Here is a 24,429-nt window from a genome sequence, read left to right on the forward strand (position 1 = left end):
ACAGCAGCTGCTGTGGCCCCTCGCTCTGGCCCAGCGACAGCCCCCAAAGCGGCCCAGAGCCCGTGGGCTGTGTCGGGTGGGACAGACGACCTCCACGGGAAGGAAACCAAGCCCTAGCTGTGGCGCCAGCTCTCCTGAAGGTACAAGGGACGCCGTCACAACCAGAGGGCCTGGCGCAGGCCGACTCACGCGCGAGTGCGCTGCCCACACCACAGGCACATCTGCGTCTCATGAAAAGGAGCAAGGTGGCAGGTGCAAAGTGGCCCCCAGGGGACAGGTGGGCACAGCCTCTCGCCCCTTAGGGGGCCCTGCAAGGGAACCTGTAAAGCAGTTGTCATTAGCCCCACGGTCCGGGACGGCGACGGCGTGCGGCCCGCAGGACCCGTGGTTCAGACGAGGGAGGCGCGCGTCTGCCTACCTCCAACTGCGCCGCCTGCCACCCCAGAGGAGAAGCTGCCCATGGCGTGCGAGTTGGTCAGTCTGGTCGCGGCGGATGAGACGTGCACCAGGCCAGCAGCGGCCGGCACGGAGCTGAACAGGGACTGCAGCACGGACGAGCCCAGGCTGGCCTGCAGGGACATGGGGCCCAGGGCGAACTGTGGGCCGGGGGCAAAGGTGCCCAAGAAGGGGCGGTGCGTCTGCGCGGAGGGAGCCGCGCTGACCGTCGAGGGCGCCGCTGTGGCGAGGCCCGGGCCGCTGAGAAGGCCCCCGGGAGGCACAGCCGCGGCAGAAATGAAGAGGTTGTGGCCGTTCTTCAAGTCGGGCTCACGGTCCCGGCCCTTGCCCGGCTTGCTGTGCGTCAGCGAGGCCTTGTCCGGGGGCCCACACGCCGGCAGGCCCGGCTCACCCGGCTCTCTGCCTTTGGGGCCACTCAGTCCGTCCAGCTGCCTCTTGTTCACAAAGGTGCCGGGCTCTGCGGTGGCGCCCTCCTTGCCCCGAGGGGTGGGAAAGCTCAGGGGGCCGCTCAGGCTGGCCGCCTCCGGGACCTTGTGGGAGAGAGAAGCACCATCGCTGAAGCTGTGTAAACTGAGGTCGGCGGTCAGGCCCCCGCTGAAGGCGAAGCCGTTGGGAGGGTTGCTGCTGGGGCTCAGTCCCCCGGCCCCCGCCAGGGCACCGGGAAAGCCCTTCCTCGGGTGGGCAGCCAGCTTGGCATCGGCCAGGCCAGGCTCCTCTAGGGGCGGCCGGAAAGCGAACAGGGAGTTCTGGCTCAGGGCGGAGCTGGCCTGCAGCGGGCTGTCGGCGCACTTGGCCAGGCCGAGGTCGGAGATGGGCGAGAAGGTGGATTTCCACTTGCTGCTGTGGGCGGGCTCACTGGCAGGCGCCGGCTTCCTCCCGGTCAGGCCACCACCTGACGAGAACCAGAGCCGGTGAGGCCCGGGGCTCAGAGCCACCCCCTCCCACCCGAGGGAAGTGTGCTCCGGTCCACACGTGCCTCTGCTGGGGGATCAGGCGGCTGAGCGGGGCGAGGGTGGGATGGGATGGGGAGCCGGAGACCAGAGCGTCTGCAGGCGGGCCGAGGGGCGTCGGCGTGCTCGCAGAGAGCGTCAGACGCTGGCCCAGTTCGACCAGCAGGGGACGGACCGCAGCCCGGCAGTATGGGCAGTATTGAGACCAGCCGTCATGGGGACACGGGTGGCATTCGACATCACCCAGAAACAATTCTAGAAGCCCAGCGTGGTTGGTCCCGAGGGTTGAGGCCACGCCCTGGGGCCAGGTCACCTTGAGCCTGGGAGTTCCAAGGAAGGGCACGTGGCCACTCACCGCTCTCCAGGGGTTTCGGGGGAGACCTGCTCTCCAAGGAGATGGTGGCGATTCTCCTCTCGATTCTATCAAGGAAACAACAGACGCCGGACGTTTGAAATCCATTTGCACACTCACTGCCCAGCCCACCTGCCCGCAGACCTCTCTAGAGGGGACTGTGGCTGCCGGGCAGAGTCCCCGAGCCCCTGGTGTCAGGATCCTGACCGCAGGAGACGGACGAGGCCGAGCTCGGGAATGGGGGCGTCACATCGCAACACAGAGAGACGCCCAAAGTCCCAGCTGGGGCCACCTCTGTGTCAAGCCCCTGGGGCTCACAATAGCTCCAGGCACCACGTCAACAATGGCGTGTCACCCGTGTGACACGGAGCGCGTGGCACATGCCAGACCACAGAACAGTGCACGCTAGGTGCCCACACTTCCACGGCGTGTCCCAGAGAACACCGTGACCTCCAGAAACACAAGAAAACTGCCCCAAAGAATTTGGAAACAGAGAGGCTGGACATTCCCAACACAAAAGAAAAGCACTCGGGGGCGCCTGGGGGCTCAGTGGGTTGAGGCTCTCTCCCTTTGGCTCACGTCGTGATCCCAGCGTCCTGGGATCGAGTCCCGCATCGGGCTCTCTGCTCAGCGGGGAACCTGCTCCCCCCCCCCCCACTCTGCCTGCCTCTCTGCCTACTTGTGATCTCTGTCTGTCAAATAAATAAATAAAATCTTTAAAAAAAAAAAGAAAAGCACTCGAGTGTGAAACTTTTAAAAACGTAGTTTACGTCTGCAGAAGAGGAACAAGATGCACGAGCCTAGACCAGCCACCAAGGCGCGGGCAATGAAAGACAACGGAGAGAAACGGGACAGGACCAAGACGCAACACTCCTGTCCTTCAGACACCCGCGAGAACGTGAGACGACAGACCCAGAGACCCGAGGACATTCACGGAGCAGACATCAGATAAGAGACAGCCTGTCTGCACGCGAGAGAACTCCTACAGCCCAACCACAGCGCAGGACCGGAACGACATCTCTCCACGGACACACACACGCGGCCGTGAGCCACGAGCAGACGCTCCACACCCCGGCTCAGCGCGCCAGTGAGACCCCCCCAAACCCACGGGAACGGCTGTTACATTACGAAACCAAACCAGAGAGTAATAGAGGCCGGGAGAGCGTGGCAACACCGGCTCCCTCCCGCCGGCGGGGCGCGTGAGGACGGCGGCCGTGGAAGGTTCCTCGGAGCATTAACGTGGCGTCGCCGTCCGGCCCAGCGGCTCCACACCCAGGAGACTGAAAATATTTTTCTCTTTTTTTCAAGACTCACTCGTTTCTTTGAGAAAAGCGAGAGCGCGCAGGCGTGCGTGGCGCATGAGCAGGGGAGGGGCAGAGGGAGGAGAGCTAGCCTTCCCGCAGACCTCACGCCGAGCACAGAGCCTGACGCGGGACCCTGAGACCCTGACCTGAGCCAAAATCAAGTCGGACACCTAACCGACGGAGCCAGCCAGGGGCCCCAACGGAAAACACCTTTAGACAGAGAGCGGTAGAGGGGCGCTCACAGCAGCATTACCCTGTTAGCTAAATACCGGACACCCCAGGCGTCCACCAGCACGTAACGAATGACTACGATGTGTGCAGTCTGTCCCCACGCGGGAACACGGTCCAGCCTCAGGAAGGAAGGGACCCGACCCCTGCCACACACGGAGGGACCCCGAGGACACGGGGCTCAGGGAGAGGAGCCAGACCCAGGAGGACCCGTTCCCGCAGGACCCCACTCCCAGGAGGGCCCCAGAGGGGTCCCATCCGCACAGAGAGGAGGGGGTGGGAGCCGGGGCTGGGGAGTCAGTGTTAAGGGATACGGGCCTTTTTCTGGGGTCATAAGAATGTTCTAGAATTGATACTGATAATGCTTGCACAACTCTGTGAACATACCCAAACCCACTGGGCTGCACTCTTCACACAAGCAACGGGCCCCGCGAGTTCGATGGAGTAACGCTGTCCCACCTTAGGAGGGAACGCTGCTCTCACTCAAACACCCCCACGCGCAGTGTCCGCTCTCTCAAGCCCCTGCCTGCCACGGCTGCCTGCGCGCCCGTCTGCTCCAACCAAGTGACACACGCACCAAGAACGAGGCACCAGGAACGAGGAAACAGAGCAACCCCATGCCCCGGTGGCTCCAGGCCCAGGGTGCTGGCCCGCCCTAGGTGTGACGTCTCAGGCGGGAGGACCGCCAGGCCCTTCCCAACCGGCTTCTCGCCACGTAAAGGTGAGCAATCCGGGGGGGCCACCGACTCGAGCACGGCTGCTCTACGGCACTGCGGACAGCAGCGGACAGCAGCGGACAGGCCACGGGCAGGGCCCCGGCACCCACCGACAGTAGCCAGACGCTGCCCGGGAGGGCGACCTCATCACGAGGGCCTTTCCTTCCAGAAGCCGTGCCCATGGACGCCCCGCGCGCACCCCACCCGGCCCCACTCGCCTGGCGCTGCCCGGCTCGTCCTCGGAGCCCTGCTCCTCGTCTGAGGTCAGTGGGGAGTAGTGGGCCCCGTTGGTCTGGCTCAAGGGCTTCTCTTTCTTGAGAACGGGCGGCTGGTCGTTGTCCTGGTAAGGGACAGGGGAGCTCTTCAGGCTCTCGGGGGACGAGATGGCCGTGATTTCCAAAGGCTGGTTAATGTTGCTGACCTGAGGGACCAGCACAGACACAGCACAAGCCTGTCAATGGGCTCCCTGGGCGCCAGCACCCACGGGCTTTGCTTGGGTTCCCGCCGCCCAGACCTGCCCCGGACCTCAGGCTGCTGGGCAAGGGCAGAGCCCGCCTGCCGCCCTCGGAGGAAGGTGGCCCATGGCCATCCTCCCGGCTGTGCTCCTGGGGCCCTGCCATCCTGGCCAGGCTGGGAACGTGAGGCGCCATGTGAGACACCTGCGTGGGCCAGACGAGCCGGCCCGCCCTCCCCACCACGTCCCTGCCCCCCAGCCGGCCCCGGACTTACCATCGAGTTGAGGTTCAGCGGGGACCCCGAAGACTGTGTGAAGAGGCCGGCAACAGACGGCAGGGCCCGACGCTTGGGCGACACGCCGGAGCTCAGGCCGGGGGTCCCGGCCGCCGCCCGCTTCCTCCTGCCCCGCTTACGGCTGTCTGGCCCGTGACCTTGGCCGCCGTCCCCGCGGGCACCCGTGGGCAGAGGACTGGGTTTGCTAGGAGGCGACTGTCTGGCGCTGCCGCCAGCCGAGATGGTAAAGACGATCCTCCTCTTGGCCTCGCCCTCGGGGTCTGAGACGCCGGCCTCAGAGGGAAGGTCCCCTTTGTTGGCCTCGGGCAGCGGGCCCTGGGCAGCGCCGCTGAGCCGCGGGCTGGCGCAGGGCGGATGGGCGGGGGAGGCCGCACCGGAGCCGCGGGACTGCGGGAGCAGGGGCGGGTGCTGCGGGGTGGAGCCACAGGACCCCAGGCCGGCGAACAGGCCTCCTGAGCTCGAGACCTCATCCAAGGCGCCGGGCTCGGCTCCGGGAGCGAGGGGGGCCGGGCTGCCTGCCAGGGCCCCGCTGACGGCCCCGGGGCCCGTGTGGAAGCCTGCCAGGAAGGACGGGCTCTGTCAGGGGCGGCGCCTCTGTTTCAGGAGCTGCCAGTCACGAAGCTCTGTGCCCGGGGACCCGCCCTCCGTGGGGTTCCGCCAAGCACGGGAGACGAGCACCCGTGAACTGGGCATGGCTGGGCCGGCCCAGGGGCTCCCGAGCAGGCATTTCTGGATGTGTGAGGACCCCTGGTGCTGGCACCCGACAACTCCAAGTGGGCCTGTGCACCGCCCCCTCCCCAAAGGCTCCCTAAGCCGCAAGAAGCCCTACTGAGGTCCCTGTCTCCTGCACAGACCCGGGCCTCCCCGCCCCAGAGGAAGGGCTGTGCTGGACACGAGAGGCGGCCCTGCCCTCCCTGCACTAACAAAGGCGACGACAAACTAGTGACCGGCCCCCAGGCCTGGTGTCACTGGCACGCCCATCCCCCCCCAGGGCCGAGTGGCTGGGACAGAGACCCCCCTGCCGCAGAGGCGCCCCGTGCCACCTGGCCCTGTGTGTAGTCTGTGGGGGCCTCTGCCAGCAATGATCAGGGGTCTCTGAGGGGGACTCAGAGCCCAGATGGAGAGCCGGCTGCTCCCCCAGGACATCACCAGCCAGGTGGGGTTCGCCGCCCACCACAGCTGACCTCCAGGAGGAAACAGCAGCATGCCTCGGGCCAGAAGCTCCTGACGTGAACCAAGGCCCAGCCGAGAGCCCCTAACCCCAGGGCACAGGGGCTGACCCCGTGGCCAGGAGGAGACGGGCCTGCTCAGAGCCTGGCCTGCCAGATCTGGGGGCCTCCCCTCCACCCGGCCTGTCCCAGCTCCTCCTCCTTCCAGCAGCAGCAACAGAGGCTGGGGAGGGCTGGGCCCTGGGAGCAGGGCTGGAGGCAGGACCCAGGTGCAGGAGAAGCTGTCTGACCTGCAGGAGCTGGAGCGAGGCTTTTGCTTCCGGCGCCGTGGGCATTAGCGCCCGTCTGCTTTTCAAGTGTAGACGAGGACTCTCGGGTCTGTGACACAGGGCTGGGGGTGCTTCTCTGTGGAGAAAAAGTCCACACTGTCAGATGAGCCAGGACTGGAGACTAAGGGCAGGGAGGGAGTCCCCGACATGAGCCACAGGATGTGCAAAGGGCCTGAGGAAGGGAGAATGGCAGGTATGTGGGAGCTGGCGCACAGAAGGGGAAGCGACCTGCCCGCAGTTTGAGCACTGCAGGCGGCGGTCAGAAGGTTCTGACAAGGAGAGGGGCAGATATCTGTTCCAAAGGACTGTTCTGCTAACAGCGAATGTCAGGCTGGGGACGAAGGAAGCAGGGACAGCAGCTATGATCCAAACCGTGATTCCACTCCTGTGTGGAATGGGATGGAGACACGCACCCACACAATATCTGTACACGTACATTCACATCACCGTGACTCGTAACAGCCACGGGTGGGAACAACACGTCTGCCCGCAGAACAGATACACACTACGTGGTCTGTGCACATGGGGGAGTGTCCCCGGCCACCAGCAGGAGTCAGGCGCCCCCAGTGCGGCCCCAGGGACGGACTCCCGAGCCCATGACGTGCAGGGTGGGAACCAGACACAGAAGGCCACGCGGGGTGCGAGTCCGTGCGTGTGACACAATCTGTGGACAGGCGTTGGCTGCACAACCCAGTGAACGAACTGAACGCCACTAGAAGGTGCACGTCAGCTGAGCGGACGGAACGTGAATCACGTCCCGACTCGCACAGAGCCGAGCCCGCATCACGCAAGATGGAGCCCCCACGGGGGCCCACATGTGAGACAGGACGAGGAGAGTGGGGCTTCACGCTTCTACCGAATCTGGAGTTCGATTCTGTCTCCACCCAGACATACCACCCTCCACAAAAAAATCGGGAGATGAAAATGGGAAAATTTTACTGTAACCCACCCTGCATTCTGGGGCTCGGTCTCGGGTGTCGCGGTATGCCACACTCATCAGCAGGCCATTCAACAGAAAGTAGGTCTCACAGGGAAAAAACCAGCCGAGACCCCCTCTTTGCCTACACACCACATGCAGAGCCCAAGGGCCCCGGCCAGTCACCCAGGACTGACACCGCCCCCGCCCGGTGCGCACTCACCACCTTCTCGGCGCGGCTGGGCAGCACCACGCTGGCCAGGGGGATGCTGACGGGCAGTTTGCTCGGCTGCACGGTACTGAGCGGGATGCTGACGGGCAGGCTGGTGATGGCCTCCCCGCTGCTGGCATAGGCACGCTCCTTCACACCCTGCACACACAACCACCAGCCCGGACTCGCTCCTGCTGGCCAGTCGCGCCGGGCCACCAGCACCACCCAAAGACCACGGAGACATCCCCACCCCCCACCCCCGTCCCCAGCACAGGAGAGGGTCCCTTGTCCCGAGACACAGTTCCTCCTCCTAAAATCCCAGGGACCTCCCCCCCATTACTTCCCCACAGACTCTCTACTCTCCCTCCCGTCTCTGTGGACAACGGCCCCCCACGGGGGGAGCTCCACTGAGGCACCGCGTCCCAGGCTCATCCCAGGCCCCCCGCCTGGCCCTCGCCTGGAGGGCCTCTCCTAACGGCCTAGCTCAGGACACCCACCAGGCACCCTCCATGACATGGGTCCTGCTCTCACCTTCTCGCTGCCCCTCTCCCCTGTCATCTGTAAGGCCGCGGGGGATGACGGTCGCGGGTCCTGAGGGCTCAGCTTGATACCGTTGGCGACGCCCGGGCTCTGGTATGGAAGGCCGTTCTCCTTGGCGTGCTCAGCTCTGGAACGAGACACAGCCCTGGTTCCTCCTCTGGGGGTGCCCGCGGCCTCGGGTCTGCATCTAGAGCCAGTGGCCCGGGCTCAGCGCACACCCCGGGGTCTCTCCCAGACCACCGAGTGCTGGCTCACCAGACCCCAAGGTGGCCCCCTGGGCACCAGAGCGGACTCACCGTGGGTGCAGCTCGCCGGCCACAGGCTTGCCGCCAGCCGCGTGGTCCTGGCTCAGGTGCCGCCTGAGCACCAGCTTGGCCGGGGAGAGCCGGGTGTAGTCGGGCAAGGCCAGGCCCGCCATCTTCTCGAGCCGCGGCCGGCCACCGTGGCTGGGGGTGCAGGGCACGACATCCTGGTCCAGCGGGGAGGCCAGGTACTGGGGCGTGTTCTGCTTGGACGAGGGCCGGCTCAGCGCACCACACACCTCGTAGCCGGCCACGTGGCCGTTCATGGAGAGCTCCGGGCTAGCACTGCTCAAGTGGGGTAGCGAGAACTTGGGGCCGTCCAGGTCGAGGTGCAGACGGCCGGGCTCAGCCTCCAGCTCCCGGCCCAGGGCGCCCTTCCCGCGCAGGGACGCCGACAGGCCATCGTCGGGCGGCAGGCACGACTTCAGCTGCAGAAGCTCCTGCCGCCGCTGGTTCTTCTCCAGCTCCACGATGCTGATCTGCCGGGCGGGGAGAGGCTCAGGCCTGCTGCTTGGCCCAGGGCCTGAGGCCCGGCCGGACGCGCCACACCCAGCCACCGCGCCCCCGCAAACGGACGCACCCCCGGAGCGCCTGCGAGGACGCAGACCGGCTTTGGGGGTGACGCGGAAGCCAACTGCCCGGCACAGGTCAGGAAGCTCCAGGGCCACCAGACAGAGCGGCTGATGTCCAGGGCGTTCCGACGTGCGCTTGGGGGACGGGAACGGGGAATGGTGACCCCGTCTGTGCTGAAGGAGCCTACGTACAAGCTGGCGGTGAGAAACCCTGGCTCTGGGCTTCCCTCCTGCTGCGCGGGGCACTGGGCATTTTCTCTCTGGTTTCTCTGCTTTGTGGTTCGCTCCCCACGAACGTGCCGTTACTCCACGGAGGGATCAGCAGCCTAATGGCCGCTCACGCACAAGAGCGCAGAAGCGAGGCCTGGCTGGGCCAACGGGGTCGGCAAGCCTCCTCTGAGACGGGCTCCCCTGAGCCACGGCCCTTCAGAGGGCGGGTGGCCTGGACCCCGGGACCGCACACCACTCACAGACCCGCTTTGGGGAGCAGGTCTTTAAGAAACATCCTTAACCGGAGCCTTCCGTGCGGAACAATTCATTGCGGCGTCGTTTTGTAACAAAACAACACTCAGAAGCCCCTGAGGGCTGGTGACCAGGGGAGCTTCTCGTGAGCGGTGAAGCCAGGCTCGGGGGACGCCAGCCCAAGGGGGGCCACAGCCTTGCAAAAAGGGAGCTTGCACGTGCCACTGACGCCCACGTCGCACACCGTGCTATGGTCCTGCGGTCACCAGAAGGCTACACGCCCAGCTGGCCAACTCCGGGAAACTGGGACAGGAGACAGACCCGTCCGTTTCTCCTTCCTTCCTGCCCTGTTTCCCCCCGGACCTACACACACACTACCCTTCTCAGCAGAAGGGGCCAGCTACCGGGATTTCCTGCGCAAACACCGGTCTCCTCACGGCGGCTTCACGAATGACTCACTAAGGGGCACTGGGGAAATGCTGGGTTTCCGAGGAGCCTGAGACACCTCGGAGCAAGCAGGGCCCCTCGGCTGCCGAGCCCTCTGCTCCCCTTCGAGGGCCAGACACAGGGGCCCTCCGCGGCGCTCGCCCCCACCTGCAGCTCCAGACAGTGCCTCTGCTTCTCGGAGATCTGGGTCCTCAGGGCCTGCTTCTCCTTCAGCAGGTTCTCCAGGGACAGCGTGGACCAGTCCAGCTTCAGCTCCTCACACCGAGCCTTGAGCTGTGGGGTTGAGGAGGTCACGGTTGTGAGCCCCGGCCGGGCAGACCCTTGTCGCGGAGCACGCGCCGCTGTTGGGGGGGCCCCTGTCCGCCCGACAGAGGGCAGACCCTGGGCTCCGAAGGGAGACCCGGCCGATGTCTGGGCAGGTGTCTCTGAACACCTGTGTGTCCGGCAAGGGAACCCGCCAAGAGAAGGCCGGGCTGGGAGGCAGCCCAGGGTAGAAACCGGAGCTCCCTGGTAAGCACGCCCACGGGGAGCAAGGCGAGGGTGCCACAGAATGGGACAGAAAGGCCCCATCAGAAGTGATGCTCCTGCACGCCCAGCAAGCGTGCCCTGGTCTTCAGGGCAGTGAGGTCCCAGGAGATGTGCCCCCTGGCCCTAGGGATTGTCAAAGAGACCAGCATGGGGCTGCAGGGGTGCCAGAAGGATATCAAAGTCTGGGTACCTGGAAAGCTCCATCGAGTGAAAGCGTACGAGCCCTTGGAAGGGTCGTGGGCCCCGCGGGCTCCAGGGTGCTCTGAGAGCCCAGGAAAGGAACGCACTGGGGGTGTGGGCAGGCTGGCGGCGGGGGGTCCTGAAACGGCCCGCTGCAGACTAGGGGGTCATGGCAAACTGGTCCTCGAGAAGGATGCCTGGACCCTCTCCATCCAGGTGCCCCGCCCCGCCGCCCGCACGCCCCGCCCCCGCCGCCCGCACGCCCCTGCCCCCACCAGCCGCAGGCTCTGCGTCCGCAGCTCCCCGTTGTCCTTCTGCAGCTGCTCCGTCTGCTCCCGCAGCTGCTGGTTGTGGGCCGAGATCTCCTTCTGCGCCTGGATCAGGTCGTTGTAGGTCAGCGCCTTCACTCCCAGCTGCGGACACACGACAAGCAGAGGTGGGCTCTCAGGCCGGAGCGTGCAGTGGCAGGCTGAGGGCAGGGGACGGGGCTGGGGGCTGTCTGGGGGCGGGAAGGGGCGGGCTGGGCTGGCGGCCGAAGGCAGTCGCAGAGAGGACCTGTGGTGGCCCAGAGAAGGGACAAGGACGACCCCAGGGCACGAACCCACACCAGCAGCGCTCCGACTACGTACACTCCATGCCCTCTATCAGCAGACACGGGAAGTCCAAACACCGGGAAGGAACCTCAGCACCCGGGCCAGCACCCCGCCCCCGCGCCCGCATCCCGCCCCGGGGGGCCCAGCGGCAGGCGTGGTCCCAGCACCCCACCTCGTCCAGCTTCTGCTGGAAGAGCCTCTTGATCTCCTCCTTCTGGGCCTGGCAGTGGCCAAACAGCTGCTGCGCGGCACCCAGCAACCGGGCGTTCTTCTCCTGGGGGACGCAGCAAGGTGATGGCAAGGCCCTGTCCCCGCCACGTCCCCTCCCACAAAGGGCCGGACGTGCCCCAGCCCAGAAGGCTGGTGACCCTCAGCCGTTCTCACTGGTTACGCGAGCCTCCCACAGCCTCTCTGGAGCCAGCAGGGACTGCACAGGCCCGTGAAGGGACCGCCGCTTCTCCTAGGGCCGAGGCGCCTTCTGGGGGCCAGCGGGCGGGGGGCACAGGGCAGGGCTCACCTTCTCCTGGTCCAGCAGCTGCTGCAGGCTGGCCTTATACTGGGCGGTCTTGGTGTAGGCCAAGAACTGCAAGTACTGAATCTTGAAGGACTCTACAAGGGAGGGTCAAGTATGCGGCTTAGCACACACGAGCCCCCGGCCGGCAGGAAGGAGGAGGGCCGCCCTCCAGAAACCCGTCGTGGCGGCTGCCAACCCCAGTGGCTGCTGCAGTGTCTGCCTCACCGCCCACCATCACGCCAGGGCCTTCAGTCCCCACCTGGGCACCCCTCACAGCTCCTGCCAGCGCCGCCCCATGCCTTCTGCCCTCCGACCCCACGTGGGTGCCCGTTTGCTTAGGGAAGCGCAGGTTACTGATGCTGAACTGAGAAAACCGGCAGCTCCCAAAAGGTGAAAAAGGGTTTCTTTCCCCCGATTTTCAGAGATAAGCAGCTGCTTGATCTTTCCCTGCGGGGTGAGTCTGTGCGCACTCGGCTCAGCGACACTGGGCGCCAAGCTCACCTGACACGGCCCTCCCCACCCCATGCAGCAGACACAGGGTGGGGCTGGGTGGTTCTCTGGGGGCGTCCCACGTGCTAGGGAACTCATGCCAGCCCCGAGCCCGTGTGACTCTGGTCTGGGGGCCGGCAGACCTTCCCCCACCCCCGCAGGCCTGCAGGGTCCATGGGCAGCTCACCTAGCAGCTTCTGCAGTGCGGGCGGGGTGGGAGCCAGCAGCAGCTGGTCGGGGGGGTGCCGCTGCACGCTGGGAGGTAGCTGGTAAAACGGGCTATGAGGTGACTTGTACGCATCTGTGGGAGACAGAGCGGCCACGTGTCAGCGGCAGGCCGGCACGCCTGGGGCCTTCCACGGGTCTGCTCCGGGGAACCGGCCAGCTTGCTCACACAAAGACTAAACGGGGGACCAGACACCGCGTCGCAGTGCTTTGAGAAGTGGTGTCAAAGCCCCGCGGGATCCAAAATGTCCCCGTGAGCCGTGTCCCTCGTGTGCAGTCTGTCATTAGAGCCCAGGATGGGAGGCCAGGGGAGCCCAGAGCCTGGGGGTAGGATGATGGGAAGGCCCCCCACCGGGGCGCGCTCTCGGGGAACCCACCCCAGTGCACATGGCCGTGAGGATGCTGTGTGCCCCTAGCAGGATCTGGAAGGCAGGCACCAGCCACACGGCACCTGACGCCATCATGGCGACCTCTGCCCCTCTCACTGCCTCAGCGGACAGGAGAGGGACCCCACTTGCCGCACCGAGGCGGAGAGACACAGGGGCGCCGGGACTGGCCGACGGCACGCCCCAGGGGTCCGCCCACGGCCGGCTCACCCTGCGGCGAGGGCGCTGCCGTCTGCGGCGCGGCCTGGGCGTGCAGGAGGTCCAGTGCGGTTTGGCTCTTCTTGGGCTTGCGCTCGGGGTTCGCGGCGCTCATCTTCTTGGGGCGCCCGCGCTTCCGGCCGGCCATCTTCCGCCCCTTCTTGTTCAGCTTCTTCTTCCGGGCTTTGGAGGGGGACGGCTTTTTGATGGTGGCTGCCCCAGCTTTTTCTTCCTCGGCCCCCGAATCCTGGCAGATGGGGGCAGGGCCGTCAGGGGAGCACCGGCGGGCCCATCGGGCCACGTGAGCCCTCCCTCTGCGGGGCGCAGGGCGCACACTCACCATCGGGGCGTCCGCAGGCGCGGCAGCCTTGCCCTCAGGCCCCTTGGTGGGAGTGGTCGTGGCGCTCTTGCTTTCCCGCTGCTGCCGCCGCCGAGCTGCCTCTTGCTCCTCCTGGAAAACAAGTGTGGCTGTGTCTGCGGCAGGGCCGGCTCGCGGCGTTCGCCAGCCCGAGCTCTGCCCGCCTCCGCACACGCAAGGACACAGAGGTGCAGAGGAGCCCGATGGCATGCGTGGGCACGTGCCCCCCAGGGCTCCGTCAGAAAGCAGGTGGCCTTCCAACCGTGGACGGCGCAGGACCCTGGTGCTAGGGTGGGAGAAGCCTCCCGGCCGTGGCTTCCCTCCTGCTGGGGGCACGCTCCGCACACCGAGGGGGTGTGTGCACTACAGCATGGTCCTCCCCGGTGAGGACTCCTGGCCGCACCGCGTTAAGAGGAAGGATGGTGACCACCTGTTCCAGGGGCCGAGGGCACTGGTCAGCACGTTACGACCCAAGTGCCCTCAATACAGTAGGCAGGGCGCGGAGCCCCCGGCGGCTGGAGCGGCCATCTTCGGAGCCGGGGGCTCTCCTGCTTGGATACTTATCTGAGTCACCAAATAGAAAAACTCGTGCCCAGACAGCACCGACTCTGCAGGCAGATGAACAGCGGCCGCGAGGGCACGGGAGGGACGTGGGCACAAGGATCCCGGCACCCCTCGGATGGCAGCTCGGAACGTTCCGGCCCCTCTGTGGCTCGGGCCTCAGACTGGGACAGCGTGAGGGCCGCTCTCCGCCCTGCACTTGGGCACAGCCCACCATGCTGCCAAACCCCATTTCAAGACTCATTTGACCCATTCCCCAGACACGTGCGCAAGAACTGTGGCCGTGGGGCTGCTGAGGATGAGGCAGGCGCGCGCGGCCCCTGGTCCCCGGCACTGAGACCCGCCCCCGCCCCGACGGCCCCTCCGAGCCGGCACACCCCCCACCAGCAGCGCACACACATTGTGAAGGCAAACAGAAAACACACACTTACCCTGAGTTTTGGATTTTTCAGACTAGAAAAATAGTTTTCAAGCTGAAAACACACAAAAAAAAGACAAGACAAAGTCTCATGAGAAGCCGGTCCCAATCCCTGTCAAGGGTGAGAGCAACAGCCTGGGCACGCAGACACCGCGCCCGCCGCCCGGCAAAGCGCGGCAGGGCATCTCCCAGATGGGTGGCTAGCAGGGCACCCGCCGGGCTCAGGGCTCCAAGGCAGAGCCGCTGTTCGGCGAGTCCTCGTGGACGAGGTCTGCCCCCCACGAGGGCTGAGGACAAAGGCGAGACAGACCAGGGTCTCCAGCCACCGGACCCACCTCCACCCGTACTGAGGGCCGGCTGGCCAGGCCTCCCACCCCAGCCCCACGGGGCACTCACTATGGTGCGGTCGATGGTGTGCAGGTAGTAGGAGACCGGCTTCCCCGTCCAGGACACTGAGCCCTTCAGGGGCGAGAGTTCCACAACCCGCATGATGGTGCCAATGTCTGCGCACAAGGGGCTACGGTTAGGGCCCCTCCTGCGCCTGGGGTGATGCCCTCGGTGCATCTCCCTCCGGTCCAGAGAGACCCCAGTGAGGCAGGAAGGGGCAGAGCCTGTCCCAACCGCCCGCCAGGGGGCGGCTGGCTGCCGGCACGCGGCTGAGTGAGGGAGGCTGCAGAGCCACGCCAGGGGCTTGTCCGAGGGAAACAGCGACAAGCTCGGGGCGGGTGGCATCGGACAGCACTTGCAGGATGACTCAGAACAACGTGGAGCCAGGAGCTCCCACCAGCCCCCCAGGAGTCCCAAGCCCCCGAGGCCCATGCAGCCCGACCCAGGAGCTTTCCGCCACCAGTCCCTCCTGAGCAGGGACAGGGCAGCCACTGCCTGCTCGGGCCAGTCACAACAGGAACTCAAAGGGCTCGGCACACCTGCCCCTCTGAGGTCCACACAGAGCCACTCTCCCCGCTGGGGACACAGGGCCGTGTCGGGGAATGCCTGCGGCTGTCAGGACTGGGGGGCTCGTGGCACCGAGGGGGTGTGGCTGGGGCTGCTGCTGAGCCCCCATCCCCCCAGGACTGGACGCCCACAGAGAACGACCAGCCCGATGTGAGGAGCACCAGGGTACAGACCCCACACCGACACAGATGCTTAAAGTCACATATGTTAACGACTCAGCAGCGCGAGCTTCTTACCGCTCAAGTTTCTGCTGTTTATTCTAAAGTTCAGAGGTGCGAAGGGCTTCGAGGACACGATTCTGCCACCTGCAACACAAGACTAGTCACCACGGCTCGTGGGGTGGCCGCAGGGCGCAGGGTGGCGCAGCAGGGCGCAGCCACAGCAGGCGCGGGGACAGCAGCACCACCGAGTCCTGTCCACGTCCCACAAGTCAAAGCAAAGCCAGGAGGCGCCTTCCCCGTGGAAGTCTGTCCCACAAGTGGATCACGTAGACGATGGTGCTCTGGGCACAGCTCCCAGCCGGGGCTCAGGCTGGCCACAGGTGGACACCAGCTGCGAGGACACGCGCCCCCTCCGCTGGCTCCGTACTTGAGCAGACGAGTCCAGTCACAGCCGAGGCTGAGTGACCAAGGCAAACCCTGAACTCGCCCCACCGGGCCGCCCGGCGAGGTGGCAGGCAGCCCGCAGTGGCTCCGCGTGCCAAGTTCTAGGGAGAGAGAGACGCGCAGAGGAACCCACAGGTGCACGCACGCCCTCGGAAGCCATGCTTCTGGGTGTGGGGGAGAAAGAGCCAAATGGAAAAGTCAAAGAAAACACTAAGGTCACACTGAAGTCGGAGGAGTCCGTCTGAGCCCGTTGCCACGTACGCACACAGTCCTGCGTGCCCGCCGCAGCACGTCCCGCACGAGGAGCACCCGGCCACCCAGCCCTCATCCTAAGAACCAACCCTGGCGGGAGCAGGCCCCGACAAACCCAGTGCTGGGCCAGGTGCAAGGTCGGGGGCAGCCAGGGTCGGAGACGGCGGGGCCCTATCAGAGGTCTCAGCGGACCTTTCCAGCCCCGCAGGGCGCCTGGAACCCAGAGGGCCTCTGCAAGAGCGCGGCGCCGAGTGGACTGCGTCCCGGGCCCCCCAGGGGCTCCTGCCAGGAACACAGCACCCTACACGGCCCACATGGCAAGGGAGCCGGGAGGGGCCCGAGGGCGTGTCACTACAGGATCACGCGTCAGGTGGCTGGGGACCACAGGGCTCCGCAGGCTGGATGGGCCCCATCAGGTCCCCCAAGCCCACCCACAGGACACCACAAGAGGAACCAGAGCAGCAACACCGCGTGAGACGACGAGCCCGGACGCCCAGTAGGGTTTGTCAACAAACGCGGAGGAGCCCTGTTCCCACAAAAGCCCACCTGACCCCTTGCCCAGGACAAACCCACCAGAGGGCAGGCCCTTGGGCGGGCAGCAGGACAGCGACAGGTGGAGAGGCCCTCTGCTCTCTCCTGGGGGAGGCACACGGCCCCTACAAAATGACGGGGAGCACCCCAGGCCTCGTGCACACGCTCCCCGCACACAGGCCCATGCGCAACGGCCAATGCAGCTGTCAAGGCTGAGGGTGGCTGGCGGCCACCTGCGCGGGTGCGGGGCAGCCCTCCACTTCCTCGAAACATCTTGTAATGGGACGTGGGGGGACCCATCCCATCCCTCTCTCATAGGAACAGGGATGTGGAAGGCGCTTGGCCTTCCTCAGAACTAGAGCCCGAAGCCACTGGGACGGGGCAGGGAAGGCGGCATGCACAGGTCTCCTGAGTTGGGAGCGCCAAGGTCACACTCAGGCCATCTCAGAATCTGGAAAACCAGCAGCGGCTTCAGCAGCTGTGTTAGAAGCTACAGGGATTGGCGAAGGACGAGGGCACGTCCTGAGGCTTCCCGTCCAGGCCCCGGGAAGAGTACTGCTGACCACAGGGCCCAGGTGGGCGACGCCCACACTGAGGCCACAGCCCGCAGCCCACTCCTCCAACAGGGCACGCCACACTGGGGGCCAAGGAGGCCAGTCATGTTCATGCCAGGAGGGCCTTGAGAAGGACGGGCACCCGAGGCCAGAGCTCTAATGAGGACAGCAGCACCCCCTGCTATGACCCAGAGCCTGGCCGCCCTAAACCCGGGCACGTGTGAGGAGGGGAGCCCATGGGCTCTGGGCCGTTGGCTGGGAGACTCGGCCCGCAGGCAGTGGGCTCCTCTTGATCCTGAAACACAGTGGGCCATGACCAAGAACTTCGGATTCAGTGTGTCCCCAAGCTCAGCCAGACAGAGGCCCCCGCTGTTCCAAGACTGTGTCCGCATGGGGAGAAAATGAAGAAACACCCAGAACCTTGACTCTCGGCTCAGGGAGGACACATGCCAGAGGCACAGCAGACAACTGGGTGACGCGGCCCTCGTCCACGGGAGAGCCACAGGAGGCCCCATCGTGGCCCGGCCCGTGTGCCCCAGACGGCGGCCAGGGTGACCCACACCGGGAGGGAGCTGCTCGTGTTTCTCTTTCCTCCAGGAGCCCACCGGGCTCGCTCTGCTGCGCTCGGACACAGAGCACATGAGCGCTCCCCTGCACTGACACAGGCCTCAACCAGCGCTCACGTGACGCTGGCTCCCTCCCACGTCCTCAGAAGCTTCCAGACTGGATGGTCTCCCCTGCCTGACATTCCAACTACACAAAGGCTCCCGGCACAGCGCAGGGAAAGGTGACACCTGACCTGTGCTGCCTAAGACAGAGCTGGAGGGAGCGCCTCCCGTAGGCAGCATCGGCAGGGCAGCTGCGGGCGCGGGGTGCGGGGCCCACACACCCCTGGTGCAGAGGGCTTGTCGGTCCACGGCCCTCAGGTGCACCCCGGGCCGTGGGAGGAGCGAGGGAGCAGAGGGCTCCCCCGGAAGGAGTCCAGTCGGGAAGCGGCCCCCAGCACGACAGCCGCCAGTCTCTACTTGCCAAGATTCAAAAGTTTTCCCTAGAAGGTTCAGGTCAGACAGAGTAGAGGACCTCACTCCACACGTGCACCCACACAATTCCAAATCTGGAAGCCTCCATGAGCACAAAGAAAACGCAACCCTGGGGTGCCTGGGTGGCTCAGTGGTTGGGCATCTGCCTTCGGCTCAGGTCATGATCTCGGGGTCCTGGGATCGAGCCCCGCATCGGGCTCCCTGCTCGGCGGGGAGCCTGCTTCTCCCTCTCTCTCTCTGCCTGCTCATGTTCTCTCTCTTGCTATCTCTCTCTGTCAGATAGTCTTAAAAAGAAATTCTTTAAAAAAAGAAAATGCAACCCCACCTACACGCCAACCAACTCGAGCAAGAGCACAGACCGTCGAGTCCGAGACACGCGCGCAGCAAGGGGGCCTTCCCCCCTCCCCACCAGGGACGGGAAGGCAGACGAGGGCAACCAGGACCCAAACGCAGTTTGGAAAACCCAGAGAGCCAAAGAGGCCTGTCGGGATGAGCCCAGTGGCCTCACTGCCCCCAGGTTGGGGTCACAGGTCGAGCCCGAACTTCAGACCCTCAGCGAGTAACCCTTCGGCATGAGCGCGCACCGAGAAGTTACTCGTCGCCTCCAGGACACATGAGCGTGACTGTATAGTTCGCAGCCCGCTGGCAAGCCGGGCCCCCACCCCAAGGCCCCTGGGCCCGCCAGCCCCATCCGCCCGGGGGAGGCCCAGTCCGCCCCCCATGCCTGCCGTCCGCAGAGCCCCAGGGCCGGGACCTTGCGCGCAGCCCACACGTGGGGGCAGTGAGCACAGACCCGGCCGCACCCGCGGTCACAGCCAGCTCCACAGACGGACCGAGCGGGCCTCGGGCGCCGCGAGCACACGGAGACCGCGACAGGGCAGGGTTAAGGGGAGAGTGCGTTACCTTCCTTCATGTTGGCAAACCGCTCCTTCAGCTGGTGATCCACCTCAGGACCAAAGGCAAAGTTATTCACAAATATAACACTGCAAAACAATGTTCCAGTTGAGTGAGGCGAAGGCTCCGTCTGCGCGCGAGCAGCGCCCCGGCGCGCGCCACGCCTACTGCCTCCACCGCCGGCCCCCCCAGCCCAGGGACGGGACCCGCGGCCCGCAGGGCGCAGAGGACAAGCAGGCCGGCTGGTGGGGGGGGGCGGGCCCCGCCCACCCCCGGGACGCCCCTGGGGTGGGAATGCGGACCGCACACGCGTCACCTGGGGATGGAGGTGTGAGGACACCCGGGCAGGAGGGCGCACGGACAGCATCCGCCCGAGGAGCGGCGGGACCAGAGGCAGAGTCCTCCTCTGCCCAAGCACGCGCTCTGGCTCCGGACCACCCGGGGCCCTGGTCCGGACACGCCAGCCGGGGCGGCCGGGGACGCCGCCGCCTCACACTGCGCGTGCAGAGACGCACCCCAGCCCGCCTGCCTGGGCCCAGGTCATGCCCACTCGAGGCACTCTCCGAATGGCCACGAGCAGCCGAGCGCTGGCTCACGTCCAGCCCTGAAGGTGAAAACAGCTCCCGACTCAGCCCGGCGGCTCTCCTCTCCCACGGAAGAGCCTCCAGATAAAATCTGAGCCCGGGGCAGACGGACGTTTACTTTCTCTCTCGAAAGGGACAGAAGACACACTGGGCCGATCCCAGCCAACCCCTCGCTGCTTGTTTTGAGGCTCAACAATTTAAAATCAAGATGTCTGGAAGCAGTCAGAGCACCCAGGTAATAGAACAGTCCCGGAAGACCCGAGCACAGCGAGAACAGACACTGGGTGCCAACGGGCAGAGCGGCAGGGAAGAAACCGTACAGACTCGGAGCAAGCCCGGTGCGCTCTCCCTAAGCCCCGTGCAGAACAGACAAGGACAGGAGGCTTTAGGCTGGAGTCCAGGTGTCCTTGGGAGCCAAGGGACAGGGCCCTGACAAGACAGCCAGGGAGAACAGGCTCTCACAGGGAGCGAGACTGGCCTGTCCCAGTCCCTGGTTGGGGATGGAGCCTGGGAAGGCAGGACGTGAGCCAGCAAAGGCCCTGGGGACAGCTCGGATGGAAGAAGGGTGCCCTGAAGGCAGCCGCTCCCTCCCATCCCATGCACGAGAAGTCAGAAGCAGGGACGGATGTCCCTAACAAGAAAGGGGCTGGGAGGGGAGGGGCTACCCCTGCGAGGAAGCAGAGCACCTGGGGGACATCAAGGGGTCACTCTCCCGTCACCAAGGGGCAGACAGGGCCCTCCCCATGACCGCAACACAGGACACCTCGGCCCAGATGCTGCTGGCCAGCACCCAGCACTGGAGAGCCCCCAGGCCCCCATGGATGGGGGTGCCCACGGAGTCAGCACGAGTCTCTCAGGAAGAGGGGAAGACCCGGCCAGCAGGGGAGAGCAGAGCAGACCCCTCCGATGAGAACTTCTCGTGGGACAGCCACAAAGGGAGACCCTCTGGAAAGAGCGGCACCCAGCTTCTACCAGTCCCCAGGACTCAGATGGTGGGGACTGTGGGGCAACAGGCAGTATGCGCCTGAAGGAAAGACAGGGAGAGGCCAGATAGCAGGGTCCCCCAAAACAGTGGGCCACCATCAACAAGGCTGACTTGTCCCCAGGAAGACAGCTCTGGGTGTGCAACACCCCTCGGGTCCCGGGCTCCCAGCTGACTTCCGCGCCCCAGCCTGAGGCCCGGGGCAGGCTAGAGGGAGGTGCGGGCAAAACCACAGCAGCCCAGCTGTGGGGGACAGGAAGCCGCTGTGCAGTGGGTGCAGAGAAGCCCGGCCCGCGCCCAGCTCGGGGAGGTGTGGACACAGCAAGAGCCTGCGCGCTAAGCACAGGGCCGAGACAGCAGGGAAGGGCCCTTCCTGACGGGCAGCCAGGAGACTGGCACGTGCAGGCCTTGAGCCACACCTGGCCCTGCCCTGTGGCCCCGGGTCCAGCTCCCGGACCACCTGCTCGGCTGCAGGCAGGGACGGGGAGAGAAGGAGCTCCGCCAGCCACACACCCTCCCCGGGGGGCACCCGCCCGGCCGGGCCCTACCTTGTGTTGGCAATCCGCTCTCTCCACTCTTCTGAGAGGAAGTCGCCTCTTTCCAGCTGAAAGGAAGAGAACAGGGGAGAGGCTGACTCGGGAGGCCTCGGCCGGCTTCGCGCCCTGCACCGCCCACCCCCCCCTCCCCCCGGCACAGAGATGAAATGAGCGCAGTCATGGACGTGGGGAGGATATGGGACCAGGGCGGCGACGGCTCAGGGAGGGTCCAGCCCCAGCAGAGGACGCACCACGGAGCCACACAGAGCCAGCTGGGGACGTAGCCACACGTGGTTCCCAGCCTGCCGGCCGTTCTGGATAGGAGTGGGCTGGCCGGCCGGGGTTACCACAGGGAACAGTGGTCGTGCCCTCAGGAGGCACCTATGCACCGAGCGACGCCAGGGCAGCGCACCGGCCTAGCACACAGCAGAGGCCGGGCCTGCTTTCTGTACCACGGACGTGCGGGCATGGCGGGAGGCCCCGGCCTCCTGCGGCTCGCTCACTTTCCACGCCTCCTCTCTGCATGGCGTGGCCCAGCACACTAACGCGGGGCCTCCAAGAGCACGCGGTTCTTAGCGGCCGAGGTGTCCCGAGCTGGGGCATTCAGCAAACGAACACATCTGATTTTCTCATTCTTTAAAGACATGATCACACCGCACTTCAGCGTATGCCGAGAAGCGAGACCACGTGTCCCTGCAAAGCCTGCACCCGCCCGGTCTTGGCGGCTGGATTCAGAAGAGCAGACAACAGAGACGCCCATCAGCGCGTCCCCCAGGTGCGGGAGCGACCCCCAGCCGCAGACCGGAGCCAGGAGCCCACACGCTACCCCAGAGACGGACACCGAGCCCATAACACGCAGGGAAGGAACCAGACACAGAACACCACACGGGGTGTGAGTCCACACAGGTGACACGTCCAGACCAGGCTCCTCCATGGACGGGAAGGGGGTCTCGTGGGGGCCGGGGGCCGGGGGAGGGTGGGGCCAGTGACTGGCCTCACCTGCACCCTTACGCATGCCTCAAGGTGACCAGGAACCCCCGCTTCCCTCACGAAGACAGCAGGAGCCCATCAGGGCACTAGGCCTGCTGTCGCTCAAAAACGGACAGAAGACCCTGAGCAGAGACGACCCAGTCTCCAGCGAGTGCCGCTGACCCAGGGCAGAAGCCGGGAGCCCATCCCACGAACCCCAGCACAGGTGCAGACCATCCAGGGTATCCCGAGGTGGACACAACGTGACCGCACAGGGCGCAGGGGCAGGGAGGGGGGCGGTCCACCCGAGTGTGCTTGGGCATTGTGGGGGGCTACCCACACCCCAGCTGTCCCAACTCGGAATCCTCTCCCCACCTGTGGAACTTCCTAAATCTGCCACACTCCTGAGAACAGTCCTGCCAGGCCGCAGGAGTGGCCTGAGTCTGCAGCGTGCGTGAGAGCGAGCTCGCACGGAGGGCGGGAGCCCTCCCTCCCCACCGGCCGGCTCGCGAGGCTGGCCCTCCACGGTGTCTGGAACCGGACTGCGGGCTCCGGCCAGCCTCGCTGCTGGGGGCTCGGGTCCCTGAAGCGTCCGTGCAGACGCGAGGCTCAGGCTGAGCACCTGCTCTCCTCCCCGAGTCGGGGTTCCCGGCCTGAGCCAGGAAGACGGGCCTGCGAGACTGACCCCGTGGAGAACCCGGCGCTGGGTCTCTGCCAGCCCCCGGAGACCACACCACATACGTACCGTGCTGTCTCGTTTGGGGGGAACTAAGCGGTCCTGTGGGACACCCCGGGAGAGGGCTCTGGACGCTCCCGCCTGGTGTCCCTGCCCCCCACGCCCCCAACCTGAGCTCATTTTGCTTCCTGTCCTCTGTCTGTATAAACCACGGCCCTGGGGATGACCGCCTGCTGGGCCCTGGGGTCCTCCCAGCACGTCCCCGAACCTGGGCCTGGGATAGACACAGATGCCTTCAGGCACTGCTCCAGGCGGCCTCCCTCTCCTTGGCAGCTCCCTGTCCAGGCCACGCAGTCTCAGGCCAGAGCAGCATTGCTGGGCTGAGGCCAGAGAACGGCCGCTGGCTCGGGCTCTGCTTGACCGGCCCCACGGTGGCTCTGCTCTGGGCACAGGAGGGCTGTGACCCTCAGAAGAAGGGGGCTGGCTGCAGTGGCCGTGCTGCTGGAAAGGTGTGTGTGGCCTTCCTGTGCCCCTGCCCTGGGACTCTGTGAATGGCCCCAGGATCAGGCAGACCTCCACGTGTGAAGGAGTGGGAAGACACGGAGAAGGGCACGCACTGGCGCAGAGGGTGTCAGAGCCCATGACCACCCCTGCCGGAGACCCCGGGCCGGCAGGCAGGTGCCTGGGCCCCTCAGCCCCCACAGCTCGCCCCAGACATGCTCCTGGAGGCCGCGCACACCCCCGCACCAAGCACACACGCTCTCGTCGCGGGAAAAGAACACAGTGTCTGAGCATGAAGAGACCGAGGCCTGCCCCGGCCAGAGTCAGAGGGGCAACGGGCAGGCCCCGGCACTCGGTGCACCCGCCCAGGAGCAGCCCCAAGTCCACAGATGCAGCGCGGCTCGGCCGAACCACCAGGCCCCGTCTCCTGGCAACGCCAGCCTGACGGTGACCCAACCTAGCCCAAGACCAAAGACGTGGGCCAGCACGTCTGAGATGCAGGGGGCCCCAGTGGACGTGGCCCAGCCACCCCAAGGGCCACGAGCGCACCGTCGTGACATCGACAAAGCTGTAGGGGTGGCAGGTGCCCAGGGGGAGGCCCCACACATGTCCTGGAGAGAGAGGCCCGAGTGCAGGAAGCACCTTGGCCCAGGCCGGTCTGCAGACACCCTCCCTGCTGCGGCACCTCCGTGAGGCCACAGCCACCCCAGGTGACACACTCTCGATGCTTGCGATCGCGGTGGGCCAAGCCCACTGCCAGGTGCCCACAGCATACGGGGCTCATCGTGAACAGCCCGGCTACTGAGTTAAGGGGGCTCTGGGGGCCTGGACGTCCGCCTGGGCAGGGAGCCGGACAGAGCGTCTCCCAGGTGGAGGGGGCACCCTGCGCTGAGCCAGACCCGCAGGCAGAAGCCAAGGGAAGGAGGGCACGGGGTTTCTGACAGGAGGCGGAACATGGGTGGCAGGGAGGGCCTGGCGCCGGGCACCACCGGGCTGCAGGACGGGGAGGCGGGGCCGAGGCGGGTAGGTGGAGCCTGGGGGGGCCTCTGCGGAGGCGGGAGGGGACAGAGGAGGCGGTGGCCACACGGGGAGCCTTGGCCCGCAGAAGCAGGCTCTGGGGCTTGGAAAAGCACACGGAGCTATTTTTAGACGCCTGTTGGCTGCTTCCTCTTAGGTTCTCAAGCAACGGGAGCAGGA

The 24,429-nt window shown here is 66.0% G+C and overlaps 1 protein-coding gene across 3 annotated transcripts in view; it reads right to left on the reverse strand.

Moving 5' to 3' along the window:
* DOT1L (DOT1 like histone lysine methyltransferase) overlaps positions 1-24,429 on the reverse strand; it is a 61,717-nt gene that overhangs the window by 4,916 nt on the left and 32,372 nt on the right. For 2 of the 3 annotated variants that reach the window (XM_080819963.1, XM_080819964.1), the window contains exons 8-27: positions 21,099-21,154; positions 18,994-19,073; positions 15,345-15,413; positions 14,551-14,657; positions 14,168-14,209; positions 13,158-13,268; positions 12,830-13,064; positions 12,196-12,309; positions 11,523-11,614; positions 11,178-11,279; positions 10,688-10,825; positions 9,852-9,977; positions 8,218-8,702; positions 7,913-8,048; positions 7,394-7,540; positions 6,216-6,330; positions 4,736-5,313; positions 4,225-4,427; positions 1,762-1,826; positions 419-1,348 (exon numbers count right to left, since the gene is read on the reverse strand). In XM_080819963.1, coding sequence (XP_080676089.1) covers positions 419-1,348; positions 1,762-1,826; positions 4,225-4,427; positions 4,736-5,313; positions 6,216-6,330; positions 7,394-7,540; positions 7,913-8,048; positions 8,218-8,702; positions 9,852-9,977; positions 10,688-10,825; positions 11,178-11,279; positions 11,523-11,614; positions 12,196-12,309; positions 12,830-13,064; positions 13,158-13,268; positions 14,168-14,209; positions 14,551-14,657; positions 15,345-15,413; positions 18,994-19,073; positions 21,099-21,154 — 3,931 coding nt within the window. Of the gene's footprint in view, positions 1-189; positions 321-418; positions 1,349-1,761; positions 1,827-4,224; positions 4,428-4,735; positions 5,314-6,215; positions 6,331-7,393; positions 7,541-7,912; positions 8,049-8,217; positions 8,703-9,851; positions 9,978-10,687; positions 10,826-11,177; positions 11,280-11,522; positions 11,615-12,195; positions 12,310-12,829; positions 13,065-13,157; positions 13,269-14,167; positions 14,210-14,550; positions 14,658-15,344; positions 15,414-18,993; positions 19,074-21,098; positions 21,155-24,429 lie in introns of all 3 variants that reach the window. The other variant, XM_080819962.1, reaches the window with a different exon arrangement.

The sequence above is a fragment of the Martes martes genome (genome assembly GCF_963455335.1).
Source record: "Martes martes genome assembly, chromosome: 1".
NCBI lineage: Eukaryota > Metazoa > Chordata > Mammalia > Carnivora > Mustelidae > Martes > Martes martes.